Source organism: Sturnira hondurensis, unplaced genomic scaffold, assembly GCF_014824575.4.
Source record: "Sturnira hondurensis isolate 20B ecotype Veracruz unplaced genomic scaffold, ASM1482457v3 Scaffold0009314, whole genome shotgun sequence".
NCBI classification, from domain to species: Eukaryota; Metazoa; Chordata; class Mammalia; order Chiroptera; family Phyllostomidae; genus Sturnira; species Sturnira hondurensis.
The window spans coordinates 2,271,170-2,295,634 of NW_028081945.1; the positions used below are offsets into that span (position 1 = coordinate 2,271,170).

Consider the following 24,465-nt stretch of genomic DNA (forward strand, 5'->3'; position numbering starts at 1 on the left):
TCTGTTCTTTCATTTGGGCCATATTTTTTGGTCTCTGTGTGCCTGTTATGTAGTAAGGGGTGGAGCCTTAGGTATTCGAAGGGGCATGGCAACCCACATCCCTGTGTTGTGCACTGTATGTGGGGGAGGGGTCAGAGGAAACAATGATGCTTGCTCAGCTCTTGGAGACTTTTAGTCACTTCTTTTGCTACCCACAAGCAAATTGGGCCCTCTGGTACTGATTACTGGATGGGTGGGTTTGTGTACATTCTAGGACCCTGTGGGTCCCTCCAATGAACTCTCCTGTGAGGCTGAGAGTTTCTCCTGCTGTCTCATCTGGCACAGGTGTTTTCAGTGAGAGGTTTTGAGGCTATATTTCCCCACACTGGAACCCTGGGTTGTGTGGTCTGTCCCGCTCCCCAGTTGTTTATCCTGGTTTACCCACATGCAAATGTGGGACAGCTGTGGATCCATCAGTTGCCACCTCCTGTCTGCCAGCGCCACCTTGCCTCTCTTCTCCGACTACTCATCACCCCTCCTACCAGTCTGGATGAATGTTTCTTAACTCCTTGGATGTCTGACTTCCATACAGTTAGATTTTCTGGCAGTTGTGGTTATTTTTTTTTTTAATCTGTTATTGTCCTTCTTTTTTGGTTGTCAGAGGAGGTAAAGTGTATCTATATACACCTCCATCTTTGCCAGAAGTCAGAACTGTAATTTTTGGTTCATGGTGGACATTTATCTTTTATCAAGTGGAATAAAAAAGGTTTCTTGGAAACCTAAGAAAGTGTCCTTAGAGCACCTTAATGTCTTTTTCATAGTATACCTGTAGAGTAAACCTTTCTAATGTAGCTCAAAATGACTCATTTTCTATTTAGAAATTTGGGTTAAAACATGTTATATAGTCCACTTTTTAAACTTATTTAAAATATCTTCAAATATATATAACAATTAAAAATTATAATTTTTAATATGGAAACTTTAATTCTTGAGTTGTACATTAATATTTATAATATTTGGAACATAATGTTAAGTGTTTTGTAAAGAGCTTTGTGAATTGATTTTGATGCTGCATTTTTTTTCTTATAAGGTTCTTGATAAAGCAGAGTATCTCAGAGATATGGAAGTGAATGTTTTGCCTGGGTTTCTTAGGTTACAGGAATTGGTAAGTAATGTATGAGAGTCTCTTTTTCCCTAAGGCATAATCAATAGATTGTGTTGTCAATATTTGTCCTTTTACCAGTCTGATAAGTGAGAGATGATATCGTGTTATATTAATTTGCATTTATCTGTTATGAGTGATATTAGCATTCTTTTCAAAGGCATAGCAGTTTGTAACTTGATAACATTTATTCTTCAACTTTAGCTTTTGTTCCTAATTGTAAGTGATTAGCACTGCTTTCTAGTAAGAGATTTTAGGTGTTTGCTAAAGTAAATGGCAGTGGCTAGACTTGAATTAAACTTGCAAGAATTTAAAAATTTTCCATTTTAGTAATTTAAAATAGAATGGTATGTCTGTTCTGGGTTATCTTGAGTTCTATATCATGTTCACTCAGCAACAGGACCAGTTTTATATTTCAATTTTCAATTGTGTTGGCATTGAATGATGTTAATACTACCGTAATTGTTATGGCCTGGGAGAAGAGCAGGTAACTTTTTTCATAGGAGTATGCGTCAGGTGAAAGCCAGATATTATTAGGGCAAACAACAGGTTTTATAGTAGTTTAAGTAAAGAGAATTGGTGAGAGAATTCATTGTTCACCAATACCAGTTGGTATAGTTACGCTAAAGTCAATAGAACTATGGCTGTTTTTGTGTTAGAACCATGTTCACAAAGCCAGCAGAGGTTTAGTTTGAGCCAACAGTATTGTTTGTCTTAGTCAGTTAATGCCAATTTAAATTTTATTGGTGTTCTAGTTTTGCATTAACTTACAAATTTATGTTAGATTTATAATTTTGTGAGTTGCTCTGAGCATAAATAGTTTATATCTAGTTTTATGTCCATATTATTTAAGTATTAAGTAACATTAGAATAAAAATTAAGTAAATATTTGGGCTAAAAAATATTTAAGTAAAATATTAAGTAAAATATAGTGCTTAGAGCATTTCCGCCTTTGAAAAGTTAAACACACTCAAATTTGAGAAACTGCTAGAAATTCAGAGAGGCTTTCCAAGTACCACTGAAATTATTGTATGCCTCAGGCCAAGTCCTAGAACTCACGGTTAGTGATAGTTTTCTGGGGCCAGTATGGAGAGGACAGGAAGAGATGAAGTGTGGTAAGTGTTGCTCCTGGTGGCCTATCCTGGAAGATTCCTTAGACAGTCTAGCCTTTTTCAATTTGATTAACTCTGAGCATTTACTACTGAGATCAAGGATGACTACTTTCTTTTATTATTTTGTTGTTTCGTTTGCATCCAAATCCAGTATTTCCCGTTGCTTTGGTCTCGGACTCCCCATCTGGTATCCTTAGTGCATTCCTGATGTCTTCTTGCCCTTCCAGTATAGCTTACCCTGTTTTTTCCCCTCCTGTCCAGCAATGGTGACTTTGCATCCCTTCATAGTAGTTAGGTCTTTCACTTTATTTTAATTTTAATTATGGAAATTGAAGAAAATGGAAAGATGCACCATAATCCTCACTATACCAGAAAAGAGAATTGTTTTGATATTTTTGAAAACATGGTTGACTTTTTAAAAAATGTATTTTGTTTATGAGAAAAATAGCAAAAATAGTTCCCATTTTTATATTAAATATTTATCTGATTGAAATGAAATACTTTCAGATGAACAGATGAAAACATTACCAACTTAAAATCCTTTCAGACTGAAAAATACATTTTTTAAAATCTCTCATTATTTTTAACTGATTTTATAAAATGCTTTTGGATAATCATTTTAATTTATTCTATTATATTTTTCCTATTACTATTTATCCCCCTTGGAAATTATTTTAAAGCCAAAACAACTTAATGCTTTGAATTAAGATTATGTTTAGAGTATACTTTTTTATCCCTATAGAAGTAAATTCAAGGATTCTTGAATTAATGTTGTAAGAGCACTTGAAAGTAAATAAGATGCTAGATTTTATAGAATTATTAATTTATTGAACTCAGTTGCCTTTGTTAGCCAAAATAATATTTCTAAATAATGAAAATTAGAATGTAAGATTACCTGTAAGTTAGGAATCAATTAATAGTAAATCACCATTATAGTATAATTTATTTATGAAATAGGGTCCTAAGAATAGTTACAGAACAGAATAGCTTTCATTTTTATTTTAGTTTTAATTATGGAAATTGAGGAAAATTAAAAGATACACAGTAATTTTCACTCTACCAGAAAAGAGAATTGTTGTTGAAGCTGCTTGTCAACTTGGAAGATGTAAAAGAATGTGGGAAAAGCTAAAATTGATGTTGAGAATGATGTTGAGAGGTGTCTCCCGATAGATTCTAACTAGCATGTATAGGGTAGTCATGGCCACTCTGAAGAAGGATAACATGCATGGGGTCTCTTGTCTTAGTGTTCTTTTTTATACTAATTATAATTTCTAAATATACTTCAAAAGATGTCTGGTCTCTTAATGCTAGTGTTTTAGATCATACTTGCTTTTATTTTTAATGTATATGTAAAGCCAGTTTTACTTACTAATTTGTGTGAAAATAACCTTTAAAAACTAAATTTTTCTAACAATAATGGGTATGTGGTTGTATAATATGGCTTATCTGTTATTCTCCAGCTCTTTTTTTTCTGGGTTGCTGTTAGCCATTTTAATGATGAGAGATGTTAAGTTTTTGCCTTTTTTGTTTACTGATTGAAAGATAATGATTTCTTTGAAAATTCCCATGAAAAGTTTTTGTCTTAATTATTTAAGCAAATGTGTTGCTTAATTTTTATGAAGTAAGTCCTAGCATTCATGGTAACTGAAATGTTGATTAACCTAACTGTTTTATGGAAATTCCAAGTAATTATGTATGAAACTTTGCAAGTGGATGAACTCCTTGATTAGATTTTCTAAATATGGCATATTAATATGCAAATAATTTATTATATGTTGAAACTTTGCTGGATTTATTTGAAAGAAAAATTCAAATGGAATTACTGCTCTGATTATTAAATGTTTCAAAGTTACTTCTTTTTTCTTTTCCAGTGTGACAGAAATGTGACTGTGATCTTTCTCAGTGAAATTATTTGGGAAAAGTTTCGTCCAAGTACTGGATGCTTTGAGCCATTTGTCTTGTATTTCCCTGATTATAGCATAGGTAAATTTTAAGACATTGTTTTGACAAGTGATAATTCAGTAATATAATCTTTGGAAGATTAAGCTAGCATCTTCAGATGGAAGTACTCTAAGTCTTTTTTTTTAATACTCTAATGTCTTAAATTGTTAAAGTTTATCTTCAATCTCAAATAAAATGTTGCTTATGTTTCTGCATTTATATAGATTTTATTTTGGAACTCTGAGGGATAATTCTTATGTAACAATGAAAATTTTTTGAATAAGTAGTTTCTCACATATTTTGCTAATGGTGTGTTTTAACACTTTTTAGCTAGAAATTTAGATGTATATATTGTAACTGTAACACCCATACAAATAAGATCAGATCAAGTGGGCAAAGCACATTAAAATTGTGTTGAAATCTTTATTTACCATGAACTATATTCTTGGCTTAAGAACTATGTGAGATATATTTTTCTTTTTGTAAATTTCATTTTTTTAAAGTTTATTTATCTTTAGAGGGGAAGGGAAGGAGAGAGGGAGAGAAATATCAATGTATGGTTGCCTCCCCAGTGTCCCATGCTGGGAACTGGCCTGCTCCCCAGGCATGTGCCCTTACTGGGAATCGAACCGTGATCCTTTGGTTCACAGGCCCGTGCTCAATCCATTGAGCTATGCCAGCCAGGGCTGTAAATTTCATTTTTTATTACTGTGACTCTTAGAGTGCCAATTGCTAGCCTTTGTGTTTTTTATATCTTTTTGGTTTGTCTTTAATCTTACATTTCATAGATCCTGATAATTTTATCTTGGAGAAAACAATAGCTTTTTGTGTTCCTGCATAGTTTTGTAGATTAATATTGGATGTCACTATACAAATATGATACTTCTGATTCAAAGATTATAACTGTGAAGCACAAAGTGGTTAGCAGGTTCTGAAAAAAATAGTATTCCCTGACCTTGGCCCATTAACACCAGCCTTTCGAACTAATCAGCTGTGAACATTCATTATTTAGATCAACACATTTTTTGCCTATTTTCACAAGAACAGCAAGCAAAAACACCTCCTGCCTTAACTAATTAACTTGAGATGGAAAAAAAACACCAAAATAGATTATAGGAGCCCTTATTTTTAATAGCTTCTCTTTCATGAAAATCACAAAACAAGGAAAAGAGAAATGGGTAGGAAGAACAGAATAAGTCAAAGGATTTCATTAAAAAGATTTATTGCCCTTCCTGGTGTTGTTCAGTGGGCTGAGTGCTGGCCTGCAAACCAAAGGGTCACCAGTTTGATTCCCAGTCAGGGCACATGCCTGGGTTGTGGATCAGGTCCCCAGTTAGGGGTGTTCGAGAGGCAGCCGCATATTGATGTTTCTCTCCCTTTGTTCCTCTCTCCCTTCCCCTCTCACTAAAAATAAAAAAAATCTTTAAAAAAGTTTTCTTTATACCTGTGTCATCACTGTTTGAAGTTAAATTTTTTCATGACCCATTTTAGGCTTTAGTATTGAAAAATTATTTAATATACTTAAGATAATAAAAATATTTGTTTTCTACATCTTAGTGAAGTTGAGGTAAAGTATGGTATAATGTATTGTAGAATTTGATTAAAACTTTAAACAGTGAAAAGATATAAAGCAGCATAAATGGAGAAAATTTAGGGGCATAATTAAATTACTAAAGTGATCTTGCCAATTTTAGAAAGTGTGAGCTAGTAGATTTTTGAAAAGTATATCATAATGAGACTAATTTAGTCTAATTATTAAATTCTAGTGTCATTTACATTTTAACTTTTTTAAAGCAAAAAATATCAAATCACACAAAATGGCATTCAGAAAGGAAGTGTTAATTGGTAAGCCAAATTGGAGTCAGAATAAGTAAGCATGGAACCAGAGCAAGAGGATAATCTGAGCAGCTGAGTCTCCAAATTATGTAATACTTTGATACATATGCCATCCTTAGGAATATGGTGTCTGGTATTGAGGATACCCTCTACACTCAGAGGCTAGGGGCAAACTTTGAAATTCTTGTTTTCTGGTCTCTGCCACATGAAGATTACTCATGTTTTGGAAGTGCATTTTTCTTTTCTTCAGGTGAATTATAATGACCTTGATCAGGTTTTTAGTTTAGTTATTGTATCAGGATAAGTTGTGCTCTAATAATAATATGAAAATCTCAGTGACTTGTAATTATCTACCTCACTACCTTTGTGCTGTTGCACCCTACATTTTACTTCTATGTTTATTATAAACCCTATGATACTTTATTATTTGGGCTTTAAAGAACTAAAAAGGGGAGAAAAATATTATTTATTTTATGTGGGATTTGCTGAACTTATATACATGAATGTAAAGCTTTGTAAATTTTGAAAAATTTTCAGCCATTATTTCTTCAAAAATTTAAGTACCACTTCCATTTTTCTGAGACTGCATAATATGTATGTTAGACCACTTGATATTGTCCCACTAAGTCTGTACTTTTTAAATTTTAAATACTTTTTTTCTGTGTTTTATCTGAGATAGTTTTTGTTTCTATATCTTTAAAAGTTCACTGTTTTTTGTATCTAATCTGCATTTAATCCCATCCAGTAGAATTTTTCATTTCAGATCTCATGATCCTTTGGTTTTCCTTTATATCCTTGAGCATCTTTGTAATAGTTGTTTTAATGCTCTTGTCTACTAATTCTTTTACCTCTTTCATTTAGGGCATTTTTTTATTGACTAATTTTTCTCCAGTACAGGAATCCATTATGCTTTTTTCTGTGGTTAGCAATTTTTGATTGTATGATATTGTGTTTTTTGTTTTTGTATGTTTTTGCATGTTCTGGTAAGCATTTAAATTAGTTGAAGCTATATTTGACCCTTTCAGGACTATTTTTTAAGCTTTTTTGAATCTAGAATCTAGTCTTTTATTCCATGGCTAATTTTAGCTCCCCTTCTAAGACGTAGCCCTTCTGGGATCTCAGCTGAATGCCCCACATATTCAGCAGTTTCTCTTTTTGACTGGTGGCAACATGAATGGTTCGCATGTGTGGACTCTGGGAACTGTTTGAGTTATAGCTCTCCAATAATTGTTTTTCCCCTTACGGGGTTTTACTCTGTTCATATACACATTGGTATTCAACCAAGACTCAGGGGGAACCTCTGCAGATCTCTGGAGCTCTTTCTTATTACATAGCTCTGTTATGTTATGTGCTCCACAAATTCTAGCTACCTTAGCTCCCTGTACTCTCAGCTTTGTGTCTTTAAGTCAGTGAGATTAATGTACTTCTTTTGGAACTCTAAAATTCCCTGTAGTTAGAAAGCCTGCCTGATGGTGGAACTCATTTGTTTCTCTTTTCTCACATATCCCATCCCTTTACTGCCTGTTGTTTGGGGTCTGAAAGTAGTTGTTTTCTGTATTTTGTCCAGTTTTTAGTTGTTTATTATAGGATAGTATTTCTGGATCCTCTTCCACCATCATGACTAGAAACAGAAGTTTCTATCCAAATTAGAAATGGTAATTAAATAGTGAAATTTTAAGACACTAGAAGACCAATCAAATGGGGTTTTTTTCCCTCCCGTTATTTACTACCAGTTAGTGCACTGTTTGTAGTTTCCTGTCAGAGATGGGGTATTTTTTTAAATAAGTTTGAATAGTCCTAGACTGTTAGAGCTGACGTGGCTTATGCTGAGTTGTACTCTCAGATTTTGTCTGTAGCCTGTTACGGAGCAGCTCATTACTTCTACAGCAACACAGGAAGATTTCTGATTCTTATAGGACTTTCATCAGGATTGAAATGGGCCAGTGGTAACATCTAAACAACTTTCACATGGGGCAGTGTCACCAGTAAGGGATAGCTGGATGGAGATGTTCCGGAGGAACTCAGGAGTGTGGTCTGTGCTGGAGACTTAACTCTTCTCCAAATTTCCTCATCCATGCATCCAGATCATCTTTTTTGCCTGTGTATGTTCATCTGTTTGACCACTTATCCCTTCTTTTCTTCCATCTATCCAGTTATTTGGTGACTTTTATTAGAAAATATACTTATCTCCAAGTTTTAAGACATCTTTGGAAATTTTCTGTGCATCAGATATTTTCCCATGCATAGCTGAAAGAGCTTAGTGACATTAGATTTACATTTTGTTATTAGAATATAAAAATACATAGACCCCAAAGTCAAGCTTTGTCCTCTGTATTTTTGCAGTAGCTGTGACATAGAAACGTAAATCAAGTAACAGATTTTTTAAAATCACTACCTTGTTTAAAAGATCCCTTGAATATAGCTTTTTCTAAATTTCTGTTCATGAATAGCTGTTGATAGTCCACATATATTGTTTGATCTTACACCTATAACTAATTCATTGTAAGGAACAAGAGAATAAGAGAATGGTTAAAGTGAGGAGCTATTGGTGGATGGCATATTAACCATGGTAAAAATGCTCACTTGTTTGGAACATTAAACCAAAGGGAATTGATGTGATCAGAACATCCTGTAAGAGTTTTTACTTGAAAGTATTGCAGAAGTCTTGAACCCTGTGGAACTATGTTTAAAGTATCAGTAAAATTCAAAGAGCTCTTAATTGAGAAATGTAAAGAAACCATTGCATGGGGTGGTAAACACACAGTGCAATATTGAAGGATTGTACACCTGAAACCTATATAATTTTATTAACCAATGTCACCCCAATAAATTTAATTTTAAAAAGACCATTGCACCAAGAAGTCAGAGGGGATTGCAATAAGGAATTGATTCATTACTATAGCTGGGAAATTTTGAATAATAGGTGGTTGTTTCTTTTTAATTTTAACTTCACTTCTATAATATAATATTTCTAGCAGGATTAAGTACAGTTTGGCTCAGTTATTTGGAGCATCATCTCATCACCAAAGGGTTGCAGATTCTATTCCCAGTCAGGACACATGCCTACGTTGTAGATTCAGTCCCCGGTTGGGGTGCTCTCTTACACTGATGTTTCTCTCTCCCACTCCCTTTCTCTCTAAAAGCAATAAATATTAAAAATAAATAAATACAAGCTTAGGACTCTAAATGTGTGATATTATATAAAGGCTTTAAGAAAGAAGAGATATAGAGTTAAGATACTAAAGTTATAGGAAGAAAACAGTTTATTAAAAGAGGAAGGACAAAGTATGATGATTGTCATTAAAATATTTATGAATTATTTTAGTTTTACCAAAAAAATGAGTGTTTTTTAGTTTAGTGGTAGTAGTCCTACTTTAAGTAGTACCCTTCTTGTTTTCACAAGTTGCTATCCTTGATAGGCAGAAAAATAAAATGAATGCATTATTTTTCTCTGATATTGATTTTGCCAGTAATAAGATTCTTGAAATTTTCTTTAGATATCACTGTTTAATATTTGTCTCAAGCAACATTTAACAATTTTTTTAGAACATTAGATTTAGAATTGTTTTATCTCAGTTTCAAGATTTGTATTACTTTTTTATTGTAACAGCTTTATTACTCTTTAATTCTTGCTATTTTAAACCTTTGTTATAAATGCTGGAAGATTAGAGTAGGGTGCTGTAATAATCAGTCTATGTTTGTGTCCTGGGAACAGGGAACCTTCAAAAGATCCTGTCCCACGATCATCCTCCAGAGTATTCGGCTGATTTCTATGCTGCTTACATTAATATTCTTCTTGGAGTTTTCTACACTGTCTGTCGGGATTTAAAAGAGCTCAGTCATTTGGTGAGTGAGCATTTTGTTGTCAAGAAAAGTATGCCTTTTAAGATTTTTCCGTGAAGAAATAGTGTGTGGTAGGTTGGAAATTGAAAATTTATTCTGGAAATTTTGATTTGGCCCTTTGAGGCTAATACACCATAGAAAGGAAGAAATCTGAGAGTTAGTGCAAATTTTGTCCTGATTAGGAAATTTCCATTTATCTTCAGCTAGGTCTTTTTACTTGTCCTTTGGAGTGTTCCCCCTGCTTTCTCTTTTTTTCCCTAGTTGCAGGAAATGTAGAACTCTGTGAATATCAAAATAAAGAGTAATAGAAAGCTGTAAAAACTTAATAAGCAGTGTTACATCTCTTTGAGAATTTTTTGTAAGAAATATCTTTCAGGTTTTATGTATGTAGTGATAGCAGTCTGGAATCTAAGTGAACTTGAAAATGGTCAGAAGCTTTAATTTTAGGTCTTTCATTAGCCATTGGCCTTGAGTTACTAATCTATAAGACATATTACTTTTATAAATTACAGAAAATGGTACTCAAGTATTTTAAACATTAGAAAAGCTGTTTATATTTTATAGGCAGTTTGGGAAATATACAGGGTCCTGCAGAAGTAAGGCCTGCTTGAGTGTGGTTGGTAGGGTAATAACATGGGTGTAATAATTTATAGTTTTAATTTGAACATTTCACCTAAAATGTCATATGGTGTGCTTGAGTGTGATACTGTTATGTTACAGAATTACATGCTTATGATTTTGTAATACAAGATTTTATAGTAAAAAGGGGTATTTGTGCCAGACCCTGTGTTTACTTTAATGATTTTTTTTTACTTTTTTATTTTCATTGTGGTGATAAGAAAGAAAGGCAAGAATATCTGGCTTTCCTTTTAGAAATCTTCAATTAATACTTAAGATCTCTCCATATAACAGAAAGTAGTAACATATCTAAGGCTGGAAAACAGTTACTTTCATTTGTTTGTTTGTTTGTTTATTCATTCATTCAAGCACAGTCGTCTGCCTTTGCCCCCCACCACTGCCCACTGCCCAATGCCCCCTGCCCCCTACCCCCTACCACAGCCATTCCCAACTCCTTCCCCTGATTCTACCCACCCCTTGGAAACCAGTTACTTTTAAAGTAACAGATTCTGATTGGCACATTTGCTTTGCCCTTTTTCTTTTTTCCCCTGAAGTATTACTAGAAGGATTCAGTGTGTGTTTGAGACAGCATTAGGACAAGATGACCATTTAAAACTTACATTCACATTTAGTACCTTTCAGAAGTTTCAGATTTTAGGCCTCTTCTGATTTAGATGTAGATTCAAGCATCTTGTGGGTAAGGAACAAACAAATGACAAGTTGTTGTAATTCAAGCCGATCCCTAACATCTCTCTAGAATTTGAATGTCTTGGATCCCTGGTACCCAAGGGAAATGACAGCAGAGGAGAGAGCTGTCCTTGGGTGAGATGGAATTGGGAGCAAGTACTCATCCACTGTCTGTCCTGGGAAATAACTTGCAGTTTCCGCTCCTTAGCACTGATGTCTGTGAAACCGGTGGGAACCTGTGATGGCAGCCATTTAAAACTGGATTATACAAGAGGGAAGAATTATTTACAGAAACTATTTCTAGAAAATAATGTAGAAGGAAAAAATATATATCCAAATATGGTATTTTATAAAGTCCTTTGGGTTTCACTGAGGAATGATTACTTTTTAGGAATAAGATTACAACTTATCTTGTTATTTCATCATATTCATAGACTTGAAGCTTAAAGTATGGCCTAAGCATTTATTACTATTAGTGATAGTAAATTTTTAAAAAATGATCTTTAACCATTGGAGGAAAAATAAGTGTTCTTATTTTTTCCATATGTAGATATAGGAGAATAAAGATACAGTTTCCTTTTTATCCTTCAAATGGATAGTGCTACTTATTTCAAAGATTGCAAGTGACATATTTCTTGAAAGTTTAATAAATCACCTTCCAAAGATTCTTTTTCACTCATCTTTTCTATATGCTTTTAAATTTGCTTTAGGAATTGGTATTTCTTTAAGGCTTATTTTTTGGATGCTAGTTCTTCAGGTAGCCCAAGATAGGAAAAATTAAAGTAGTGCTCTGAGTATTTATTTAGGTTTGTCTTTCCTGACATTACATATATTATTCCTAAGAAATAGTAATTACAATTTTTAAAAAGTTTAATTGAAGTTATTTTTATACTCATGTAAATGCCATCCATACAATAATGTATTTTCTAAATTTTAGTTTTGCGTATTTTTAAATATCTGTCATGCATCATGTTTATTGTATTTCAAACCTTTTACCCCCAACATCATAATTTTCTTAGAAATTGCTCAGTAAAATGAATTACTTAGCTAGAGCTTAGCAGTCTTTTAGAGTGCAATTCCACGTTTCTGATGCCTGTTTGTTGTTGTTGACTTGTTTGGCTGTGTGGCTAGTGGTAGTGACTAGTGAGTGACATAATGACTAATAAGAAAATGCCAAATAACTGAAGTGTCTATATGTTAGAATGAGAAGAGGACTTATATTGAAATACCTAATTGGTAAGTATATTGAAATACTAAATTGGTAAGCTCTACTGCTTACCAATTGTGTCATGTAGGGTATGACCCTTAATTTTCTGTACTTTTGTTTTCTCATTTCTGAAGTTGGACTAAGAATATATACCTCATATGATTTTTATGAATGTAAAATGAAATTCTGTACATTAAAGTGCTTATAAAGAATATCTATAAAGATATTAGGTGATATTACTGATAACACTTATTTGAATAAATAGTCCTCTTATAAAATACAAATAATTTCTATGAGGATCACTAGTATTTGATGAATTATTTTAATTAAATAATGCAGCTGCTTTTTATAACCAGCATTTCCTGGGGAATAGAAGTTTTACATTCATGCTTTGAGCATGGGGCTAGGTAGATGGGCCCTTGGATATTAGGTAGCAGGACAGCAAAGGAGCTGGCACAGAGAAGCTGCATAAAGTACAGATAGACTTTTGATACCTCATACAGAACTTAGCTTTCTCACATGCAAGTGACCAACCCAAGGTAATCTCTGGCTAGTTTAAATGGTATCATGACAGTCTCAGATCTCAAGTTCTTTAGTGTATTTTTTAAAAAATATTTTTGATGAGGAAAAGATTGTTCTGAAATGCTTACAGATTTGTCCTTCAGCTATCAGTGGATTCATAAAGACAATATACACTAAAGTGTTTCTATATATATTAGTTATTTTTGCTTATTTACCATGGGATTGTGTGATGGGAAAAAATGCTTCCTGAGAACTAAAATGAAAAAGATTATAGAAGCTTGTGGAGAAAGAATCATGGTGTCTGGCTCCATAGCATATGTTCATAAACGTTGTACTATACTGCCTCTTAAATAAGAGCCAGCCTTTACTGAGCACTTACTGTGTGCTGGGCACTCTTATAAACTTTACTTTTATTAGTTCAATTAATTCTTACAAGAACCCCATGAAGGAAAGTACTATCATGAATCCTAATTTTACAGATGAAGAAACTTCTTCCTTTACCAGCTCTGTGATCTGGCCAAATTACCTAACCCCGAATGTGATTTTTCTCTTCTGTTACGTAGATATATTGTGAAGTAAAAAGAAAGGAACACAGGTAAAATGCCTGATAACCTGTGGGGGATCAGTTACTTTTAGTTTGCTTCCTTCTGCTGAGCAAAAAGGTCATGGGCTTAGAAATAGGTTGGGATTTTACTAGCTGCAAGAACATGAACCAGAGCCCAAGTGTGGAGACTGATAATACCTGCTGTAGGTTCATATCAGGTATTAAAGTCATGTGAAGTTTGAGGGTGATCTGGCAGAAGAGATATCATCCCATTGATTTGGCCTGACAGATGGCTGGATCAATGGGTGTTCTTTAGCACCCTTTTATAAACTGTATTGATTTGCATGAGAATGACTTTTTCACTGAGAAGAGTTACTCTGTGGTTAAGGGTACTTCAGGGAGAGGTGGAGTCTTTAGTTAGGAGAAATCATTTTGTGAGCTTTGTTTTTCTTTTCTTTTTTCTTAACTATCTGATTAAAGTATACCATATGTAAAGAAGAGCATCAATCAATATGTATCCCAATGAATTATCACAAAGCAAAAACCATTTGGGTAGATATAATCCAGGTCAAGCAGTAGTAAATTACCAGCATCTCAGGAGCTACTCCATGCTTCCAATTTCTGCCTTTTCTTTCCTCCCCAGAGGTAATCATAATTCTCACTTAAAAAATAAGAGATTGGTTTTGCTTGCTTTTGAAGCTCCCCAGAAGTAATTACTATTCTTATAACATCAAAGATTAGTTTTGCTTGTTTTTGAACTATCTGTAAATATAAACATACAGCATGCATTTTTTTATCTATCTACTTTTGCTCAACATTTTATTTGTGATATTCATCCCTGTTAAATGTACCTGTGGCATATCTGACAGGTCACATAGTCTTTAGACATGACATAAGCGGAAAGTAGTATTTAAGACACCTTTCCTAGTTAGGCCTGCAGAGGGTGCCTTCATTTATGGCCTTGATAATTAAGAATTCTTTTGTATCAAAACCACCTTCAGTGGTACTGACATATCAGTAATTTGCTCTAGTTATTTTATTAGGTATGGTATTTTCAAAATAGTGAAAGTATTGGATGTTTTTAAACTTTATTTTAAAATTTCAGAAGCAATTTTAATATTCAAAAATTGCAAATATAGTAAAAAGAACTTTTCCTCTTTTTTCCCAAAAGATTTGAGAGTAAGTTTGTGACCAATGCCCCATCACCCCTGAATCTTTAGCATGCAGTTTTCTATAAAGACATCACCTACATAACTACAGTACACCCTTCAAAATTAGAAAGTTGGTTTATTGCTACAATCTGATACTCACACCCAACTCAAGATTGTCCGGTTGTTCCAGTAATATGAGGTCTGCCCTGAAAAAGTCCAGCCATTTTTAATATAATGAGAATGGTTTGCATGACACAGATGTAACCTGGCAGCTGAGGAGAACAGACTATAATGTGCATGTGTGAACAATGACAACTTCACCGTAGTAGTCAGTGGGGACCCCTGTAGATGCTGCTGAGTGAGCATGCTTACTGTCTAAGTGAGTAGAGCAGTAGAGCAGTGAATTTGCATCAAATTTTGCATTAAGCTTGAATATTTCTCCATGGAAACTATTCAGATAATTCAGGAGGCTGCAGCTATGGGCAACTGGTGATTGGCTCCTTCATCATGACAGTACACTCTCTCATGCATCATATCTCATGCAGAATTTTTTGGTGAAACATCAAACCACCAGGTGACTCAGCCCCCACTACAGCCCAGATTTGGCAATCTGCGACTTCTGGCTTTTCCCAAAACTAAAATCACCTTTGAAAGGGAAGAGATTTCAGACTGTCAGTAAGATTCAGGAAAAAATGATGAAGCAGCTGACGGCAATTGGGAGAACTGTATGAGGTCCCAAGGTGCCTACTTTGAAGAGGCATCATTTCCTATGTATAGTGTTTCTTGTATCTAGTACCTGCTTCAATAAATGTCTCTTTTTGCTATTACATGGCTGGATACCTTCTGGACAGACCTGTACACATCAGATTCAGCAAAAGAATCCAGTTCAGAATCATATTTTGCAGTTAGTTGCCATGTCTCTTGAGCTTTCATCTGGAACAGTTCCTCAGTCTTTGACCTTCATGATCTTAACAACCTTTGAAGGTTACAGGCTAGTTGTTTTGTATGTAGACTCTCCCTTAAGTTTGAGTCATCTGATGTTTTTTCCTGATTAGATTTGGGTTATGTGTCTGACAGGAATATCACAGAAATGATGCAGTGTTCTCATTGCATCTTGGCAGGTGTTACAAGATTTGATTTTATCTCATTTCTGATAATGTTCATTTTGATTAAGGTGGTATTTCGTGGGGAGGTGCTTTGAAGCCTTGTAAATATCTTATTCCTCATCTGAATTTCAACTTATTAATTTCTTTATATCATTCTGGCTTCAGGATATTTTGTTTTAAGACAGTGACATCCAGGTGATTCTCACCTAATCACATGAGTCCTTTAAAAGGGGCTAGTTTTCTCTGGCTGATCAAAGTGGAAGGCAGAGATTTGAAACATAATTTAACTTCACTGTAAAATGGGGATGATAATAATGTCTATTTTATAGCATCATTTGGAAGATTAAATAAGTTAATGCATATAGAGCACTTAAAATAGTAAGACCTGGCACATGGTAAGGTCTCATTGCTTGATGAAAATTTCTAAAAATTACTGTTAATGTAAATGTTCTCTCTTCTGATTTTTATCCCTCTCCTGTTTGTGAAATAAAATGTAGGTATTCTTAAGAATTTACTTGTGTTTAGCCATGGAGTATGTTTTTATATTTGTACTTGATGTATGTATTAGTATCCTGTTTCTGCATAATAAATTACCACAGATTTAGTGGCTTAAAACAACACTCGTTTATTAGCTCACAGCTTTCCAGGTCAGAAATCCAGGCACTCTGTCGCTGGCTTCTTTGCTCAGGACATCGCAAGGCTAGAAATAAAATTTTGGCTGAACTAAATTCTCATTTCGAGAAAAACTTCTTCAAGCTCATTCAGAATGCTGACAGAACCCAGTTCCTCTTGGTTGTAAGAATGAGGTCCCAAATTCCCCTGCTTGCCATCAGCCAAGAGAGTCTGTCTCAGACCTAGAGACCACACCATTCTTGACCACATGGCCTTCTCCATCTACCAGCCAGCAAGTGCCGTTGAGTCCTCATACACCAAATCTCTAGCTTCTTCTGGGACCAGCCAGAGGAAACTTTGCTTTTCAAGGGCTCCTGTGATTAGGGCCAACTTATCTGATCCCCTTCTCATTTTAACTCTTCCATAAATAGTATTGTATAATCTCTGGGACCTTAACTGTATTACAAAGTCCCTTCACAGCCTAAATTAGTGTTCCATTGAATAACAGAAGGTGTGTGTACACTAGGGGCCAGTAGTCTTGGGGTCTGTCTTACAATTTTGCTTATTACAATGTACATGTATCAGATTATTTTCTAACACAAATAATTTCAAATACAATAGTGAGGGCTTTCTGAAAAATCTCACCAAGAAAGAGTTGGAAAAGCTTCTCAAATTGCCTGCCCTATTTTGTGGCAACCTACTCAGGACTCATCACAGATTGTTTTGCTTAGAGGAATGCAGGCTTTTCTTTGCAATATTAGGGAAATAACAGGTATACCTTGGAGATACTGCAGGTTGGGTTTCAAATCACCATAATTAAGTATTGCAGTTCGGCAATAAAGCAAGTTTTACATTTTTTGGCCAGTAGATGGTCTTGCCTCCAATTTGTAAAAAACAACATCTGTGAAGCACAATAAAACTAGAGATGTCTGTATTTTCTGTTTCACTTGAATCAGGCCTGATAACACGACATCTTATTGGTTTTGAGGTAAATTCCCAGAACATCTCACAGATTCATAATCATAAATTCAGGCAGTAGAATTTATGTGTATGTCTATAGGCACATTTTTTCTTCTGTCTCTGCAGCCCACGAATGGGCATAATGAAAGTTCAGTTGCCAGTAATGAGAACTAGCGGCCGTAATTAACTTTTGATAATAATTCTCCTTATGTTACTGTTATGAGTACTAAAATGCCCTGAGCACTTGGTCATTTCTTAATAAAGGTATACCTCTCCTATCCCCCTTTACATTAATGAGACTAGTTAAGAGTAAGTTATATATTGAAATGGTAAGGAATAATGGGAAGTTACATGGGAGAATGTACAGTGGTTTTAAAAATTCATAATATAAAAAAGTCATATAAAATGATTTCTGCTTAGTCTTTGGATATTTTTGTGATTTGTTAGTATCCTATATATTTTCATTCTCCAGGTATTTGAGAGGGCAGTTTAAAATACCAATGGCCTGGTACTTCAGTTTCATTGTAAATAACCTTAATGCAAGGAAGTGGGGATTTGTCTGTATGTAAGGATTAGTGTAGGAGAAATGGACGTAATGTTAGAGAGCACATTTAAATGTCAGTAACCAAAGTTGTGAAAAGTACTTTGTGTTTAACAAATATTTTGTTTTTAGAATTCCACTTGTTAGTAAGGACTAGGTTTTGTAGATGTTCTTAAATACCTTTTGGTAGAATTCAGTGTAGAGTTATGGAAAAGTACTAAGTAATTATGGTTAACTAGTGCTTCTCAGACTTTAGAATTCATAGAATTCCTAGTGAGATTGTTAAAACATAGATTCCTGGGCCTCATCCCCAGGATTCTGATGGTGTTAAGAATTTGAATTTGTAACAGTCTTTGGCAGTGCTGCCAGTCAAAATAGTTTGAGTTGTACAGAACTAAGTGACCTTTAATGTGTGAGAATGAAGAGACCTTGGCAAATAACAGGTTAATTCTTTGGGCTAGGGGTATTTCATTTGTGTTTTATGGTCCTTTGTAACATAATTGTTGTAAAATGGCAAATTATGCTGTGTTGTATTGTTTTATATCTAAGGGCCAATAGATTAATCAGGATTTAGCCAATTAAGAAATATTTTACATAATGTTTTACTACCATTATTAGTATTTGCTGTTTATTGCAGTAATAATCTATAATAACATTCTACTTCAACTATATCAAAATAGCCTGAATTGTAATAAAAATTTTACTTAAAATATTTCTTAATTGTGGCAGATAACTATTTTCTTGTTGTTGTTATTTACAGGCAGTACTTAATTTTCCTAAATATTGTGAACCTGTGGTTAAAGGAGAAGGTAACTATGTAATTTTATTTACTAACTTTTTTGGAAAACATTTTGTAAGCTCTAAATTACTGACATTTTCTTCCCTTTGGTGTAGCAAGTGAACGTGATACTCGCAAACTCTGGAGAAATATTGAACCTCATTTGAAGAAAGCTATGCAGACTGTTTATCTCAGGGAAATATCAAGGTAATTTTCTATTTAGTAGGTATATTATTTCCATATATTTATTTGGGATGTTTACTATAGTATACAAGTTTTCTTTTACCTTGCTCAAATTGGGAAAAAACTCTAGAGGTTTAAATTATTTCTTGTTGTTTAGGGAAGGACATAATTTGACATAAGGTATATGAGGTCAGTCTAGCAGGTATTCAGCCATGTAATAGGAAAAATAGAGACATTTATTGAAGAAGATACAAGATACAAGAAACACTGTGCATAGGACAATGATGCCTCTTCAAAGTAGGCACCTTGGGACCTCACACAGTTTTCCAAGTCACCATCAGTTGCCCCATGGTATTTTCCTGAATTTCATCAGCAGCCTGAAATCTCTTCGCTTTCAAAGGTGATTTTAAGGGGAAAATCACCTAAAATCACCTGATTTTAGTTTTGGGAAAAGCCTTAAGTCCCAGGTGGCCAAATCTGGGCTATTAGGGGTACTGGATCACCTGGATGAATTGATAATTCACCTAAAAACTGTATAAGATGTGATGCATGAGAGGTTGTATTGTCATGATGAAGTAGCCAATCACCAGTTGCCCATAGCTGCAGCCTTCTGAATCATCCAAATTGTTTCTACAGGGGAATGTTCAAGCTTTATACAAAATTTGATGCAGAGTCATTGCTGTACTCGCACAATCATTTTGGATGCGATGACCACACAGTACACATCTTCACTCAGCAGTGTCTGCTGCCCCCACTGACTAGTACAGTGAAGTCATCATTGTTCTCGCATGGGTATTCCAGTCCACTGTTTTTGGTTGCCAGGTTACATCGATGTCACTCATAACATTCTTGTTTATATTAGCCAGACTTTTTCTTGACAGACCTTGTATATCTAACTATTGTAAAATTTTAAAAATCTGGAAAGCTACAAAAAATTAGTTTTAGCTTTGTTCTTTATATTTGTGTGAGATGTTTGAGTGGTATTATGAAAATTTGATCATTAAAGAAATGTGTAAATCAAGTTATAGACCTGTATTTGTCTTTTAGGTTTCACTGTAATAAAACTGCTCAAGAGACATGGTGGCACATAGTACAGTAGGAAGAACGTGGTTTTGATTTCCAGCTCAACCATTTTTTGCCTTATGGAGTCTGAGCACGTCACCTAAAAATGCCATTTCTCAGCTTCCTCCTATAACAATTCTTAGAAGATTTAAATAATATATGTAAAATAATTTTTGAAATATAAATACCTTACAGGTGTTAAATGAAGCCTAGGTTATGAAGCAACATAGGAAATTTAAAAGCACTATTGCTGTCTGTTCACTTTCTAGTCTGTTTTATTATTTTTCTCTCATAAATGCCTTATTTTCAAAGCAGGTTTACTAACTTTGTTTTCAGTTTAATTAGCTAGTGAAAATTTAATAGTTAGTATTTAAGGTTAAAATTTAATAGTTTCTGAATAAATATGAACATTACAAAGATATTATTCTTCTTTTATTAATACATTTTATTGATTTTGCTATTACAGTTATCCCAATTTTCCCCACTTTGCCCCTCTCTGCCCTGTACCCCATTTCTTCCAGCAATCTCTTCCCTTAGTTCATGTCCATGGGCCATGCATATAAGTTCTTTGGCTACTCCATTTCCTATACTGTTCTTAACCTCCCCCTGTATATATTTGTACCTACCAATTTGTACTCCTTAATTTCTGCACCTTTTCTCCTATTCCCCTCTTCCCCCTCCTAGCTAATAACCATCCAGATGATCTCGATATGTATGATTCTGCTCCTCTCTGGTTGTTTGCTTAGTTGGTTTTTTAGATTCAGTTGTTGATAGTTGTGCATTGGTTGCCATTTTAATATTCATAGTTTTGATCTTCTTTTTCTTATATAGTTCCCTTTAACATTTCATATAATAATGGCTTAGTGATGATGAACTGCGTTAATTTTACCTTGTCTGGGAAACACATTATCTGCCCTTCAATTCTAAATGATAACTTTGCTGGATAGAGTAATCTAGGTTGTAGGTCCTTTCTTTCTGTTACTTTGAATACTTCTTCCCAGTTCCTTCTAGCCTGCAAAGTATCTTTTGAGAAATCAGCTGACAGTCTTATGGGAACTCCTTTGTAGGTAACTCTCTGCTTTTCTCTTGCTGCTTTTAAAATTGTCTGTTTATCTTTAACCTTTGGCATTTTAATGATGATGTGTCTTGCTGTGGTGCTCCTTGGGTCCAACTTGTTTGGGACTCTCTGTACTTCCTGGGTTTTGTATGTCTACTTCCTTCACTTAATTAGTGAAATTTTCTTGCATTATTTTTTCAAATAAGTTTTCAGTTCATTTTCACCTTTTAAAGTATTTTTATTGATTATGCTATTACAGTTTTTCCAATTTTCCCCATTGTATCCCCCCTCTGCCCTGCCCACTGCCAACTTGCCAGTATTCCCTCCCCATCTTAGTTCATGTCCATGGATTGCATATATAAGTTCTTTGAGTGGTTTGTTTGCTATGCCATTTTTTAATCTCTTTCCATTTATTTTATGCCTACCAATTATGCTTCTCCTCTCTACCTTTTCCCCTCTATTCCTTTCTTCTCCCTCCCCACTGAAATCGCTCCATGTGATCTCCATTTCTCTGAATCTTTTCCTGTTCTGGTTGTTTGCTTAATTTTTGTTTTCATTGTTCTTCTTTTAGGTTCATTTGTTGATAGTTGTAAATTTGTTGTCATTTTACTCTTCATGTTTTTTTTCTTCCTTTTCTTAGATAAGTCCCTTTAACATTTCATATAATAAGGGCTTGGTGATGATGAAATCCTTTAACTTGACCTTATCTGGGAAGCACTTTATCTGTCCTTCCATTGTAAATGAAAGCTTTGCTAGATAGAGTAATCTTGGATGCAGGTCCTTGCCTTTCATGACTTCAAATACTTCTTTCTAGCCCCTTCTTGTCTGCAAGGTTTCTTTTAAGAAATTAGCTGACAGTCTTATGGGAACTCCTTTGTAAGTAATTCTTTCCTTCTTGCTGCTTTTAAGATTCTCTGTTTGTCTTTAATCTTGGGTAAATTAATGATGATGTGTCTTGGTGTGTTACTCTTTGGGTCCAACTTCTTTGGGGCTTTCTGGGCTTTCTGGATTTTCTGAAAGTCTATTTTCTTTGCCAGATTGGGGAAATTTTCCTTCATTATTTGTTCAAATAAGTTTTCAATTTCTTGGCCTTCCTTTTCTCCTTCTGGCACTCCTATAATTTGGATATTGGAATGTTTCAGGTTGTCGCAGAGGTTTGTAAGAGTCTCTTCACTTTTTTCATTCTTGTTTCTTCATTTTGTTTCGGGACGTTTTGTTGGATGTTTATTTCTTCCTTTTGTTCCAACGCATTGCTTTGAGTCTTGGTTTCCTTCCTGTCACTCTTGGTTTCCTGAATATTTTGCTTTATTTCATTTTGGGTGTCCTTCATTTGTTCTTTCATTTTTCGACCAAGCTCAATCATATCTGTGAGCATTTTGATGGCCAGGGCCTTAAATTCTCCATCAGATGGGTTGGTAGTCTCCTCATTGCTTAGTTCTGAGGTTTTGCTCTGTTCTTTCATTTGGGCAATATTTCTTTGTATTGGCATACCTGTTAAGTTGTAAGGAGGTGGGGCCTTAGGTATTTACCTGGGCAGGGTTACCCTTTTTGGTGCATGTGATGCTGCCTGTGGAAGAGGAGCCAGACAGGGAACAGTGCAGTTGGCCTGTCTGCTCATCTCCATAGCACTTTCCAAGGGACTCTCATGTGGGACTGGGAGTTTTTCTCACTGCCGCAGCTGCTGTAGTCCAAAGCCACCTCAGAGTCTCAATTTTCCCCTTAAGTCAGACCCCCCACCCCACTCCTTGCAGCCCACAAAGCTGGACAGCCAGCCCTGCCCCCATGGTCCACTGCCTCACCGCAGTTTTTCTGAGTCGGCCTGTACAGGTCCATCACCTTATCAGTCTGGTTGTTCTGATTAATTTTTTTTTTAATTCCTTGGTTGTCAGAGTTCCATGAAGTTTGATTTTTCTGGTGCTTTTGATGGTTTATTGATTTCTGATTGGTTGTTATCTTCCAAACAATGTGCGAGGAAGTGGAAGGTTTCTACCTATGTGTCCTCTTGGCTGGAACTCAGTTTTCAGTTTCTTGTTCTTTCTCTTTTTCTGGTAGCCCTGTGATTCAGGTATTGGTACATTTGGAAATGTCCCAGAGGGTCCTTACTCTATTCTCATTTTTTTGAATACCTTTTCGTATTGCTGTTTTGATTGAATGCTTTTTCCTTCCTTGTGTCCAGAATTGTTGATTTGATTCTTGGCTTCATCCCCTCCACCATTAGTTCCCTGTGGATTTTTCTTTATGTCACTTAATCCAACCTTCATTTCTGCCTGGGTCTTTTTTATATTGTTGCAGTACACAGTGGTTTCTTTGAGCATCTTAATAGCTAGCGTTTTTAAACTCTGCATCTGATATGTTGCTTATCTCTATTTCATTTAGTTCTTTCTCTAGAGTTTTGTTCTGTTCTTTGATTTGGGTCATATTTCTTTGTCTCCTCAATTTGTCAACCTGTCTGTGTTTTTTTCCCCCCTGTGTATTAGGTAGAGCTGCTTTGACTCCCAGAAGTAGCATGGCCTAAATAGAAAAGGCACCCCTCTGGATGAATGTGGCTTCTTCAAATCCTTGGTTGTCAGACTTACATAAAGCTCAATTTTCTGATGAATCTGGGTGATGTTTGCTTTGTAATTTAGTTGTAATTTTTGTTTTAGTTGTGCATGGAGGTAGAGAGTATTTACCTATGCCTCCATCTTGGCTGGAAGTCTCTTAATATGCCTATGGCCAACTGGCTGGCCCAGGCCCTGTTATTTTTCTTTTCAGTTATAAAAACTTATTCATGAGAGGTTTTGGAAGTCATGGAATAGAAAATCCTGTGGTCTTTTGAAGGTGGAAAAATTAACTGTTTGTTATAATAATTCTTACAAAACAATGAAAGAAGGACTGTAGTTTTCCATAGGATAATGATGGCCACCTAATCCAGTTAGTTCTCTCCACAAGATCGGTAAGAAGAGCAAAGAACACCACTTTCCTGCAGGGGTATCCCTTTGCTGCAGCATACTAGGAGTCTGTAGAGTTGACTGAAAACTTCAATTTATATGCAGATAGTGAAGTCACTGAAGTATGCAGAGCCAGCTCTGGAGCTCAGGCTGAAGTGAAAAACTAAAGACTGCATGGAAAACAGAAGAGGATAGTGAGGGCCTTGGATAGGGTGGACTAGTAGTGGTGAAATACAGATGAAATTTCCTCCAGAAAGAGAGTCTAACCCTGATTGGGGAATACTGAGAACAGGTCTGGACCCTATGCATAGAGTGCTGTCTATTAGAGAATCAAAAAAAGGGAAGTGTCTTATGATTATTTAGGACAGGAATTAGCATGGCAGTCTTGGGAAAGTATTGTTTCTGAGGGGAGACTGAGGTATGATTTGGAAGGACATACCATCCCCTGGAGGCTTGGTAGTAAAGAAAGAAGAAAGGGGTAGTAATTAAGACTAATACCCTCCCCAGTCCTTATACCTTACCCTCTGACAAACGGGAAGGTAATAAATCAGAAGATAAGCTAGTCGCTCCCAGTTAAAATGTCATTATACCGGTATTAAAGAAACTACTGCACTATTCTTAAAGAAAAAAATTA

General features: G+C 35.0%; 1 protein-coding gene across 4 annotated transcripts in view; it reads left to right on the forward strand.

Annotated features, from left to right (window-relative positions):
• ORC5 (origin recognition complex subunit 5) overlaps nt 1-24,465 on the forward strand; it is a 91,694-nt gene that overhangs the window by 16,696 nt on the left and 50,533 nt on the right. For all 4 annotated transcript variants that reach the window (XM_037057076.1, XM_037057075.1, XM_037057078.1 and 1 more), the window contains 5 exons: nt 1,070-1,144; nt 4,125-4,236; nt 9,746-9,876; nt 18,582-18,630; nt 18,716-18,806. In XM_037057076.1, the coding sequence (XP_036912971.1) occupies nt 1,070-1,144; nt 4,125-4,236; nt 9,746-9,876; nt 18,582-18,630; nt 18,716-18,806 (458 nt within the window). The remainder of the gene's footprint in view (nt 1-1,069; nt 1,145-4,124; nt 4,237-9,745; nt 9,877-18,581; nt 18,631-18,715; nt 18,807-24,465) is intronic.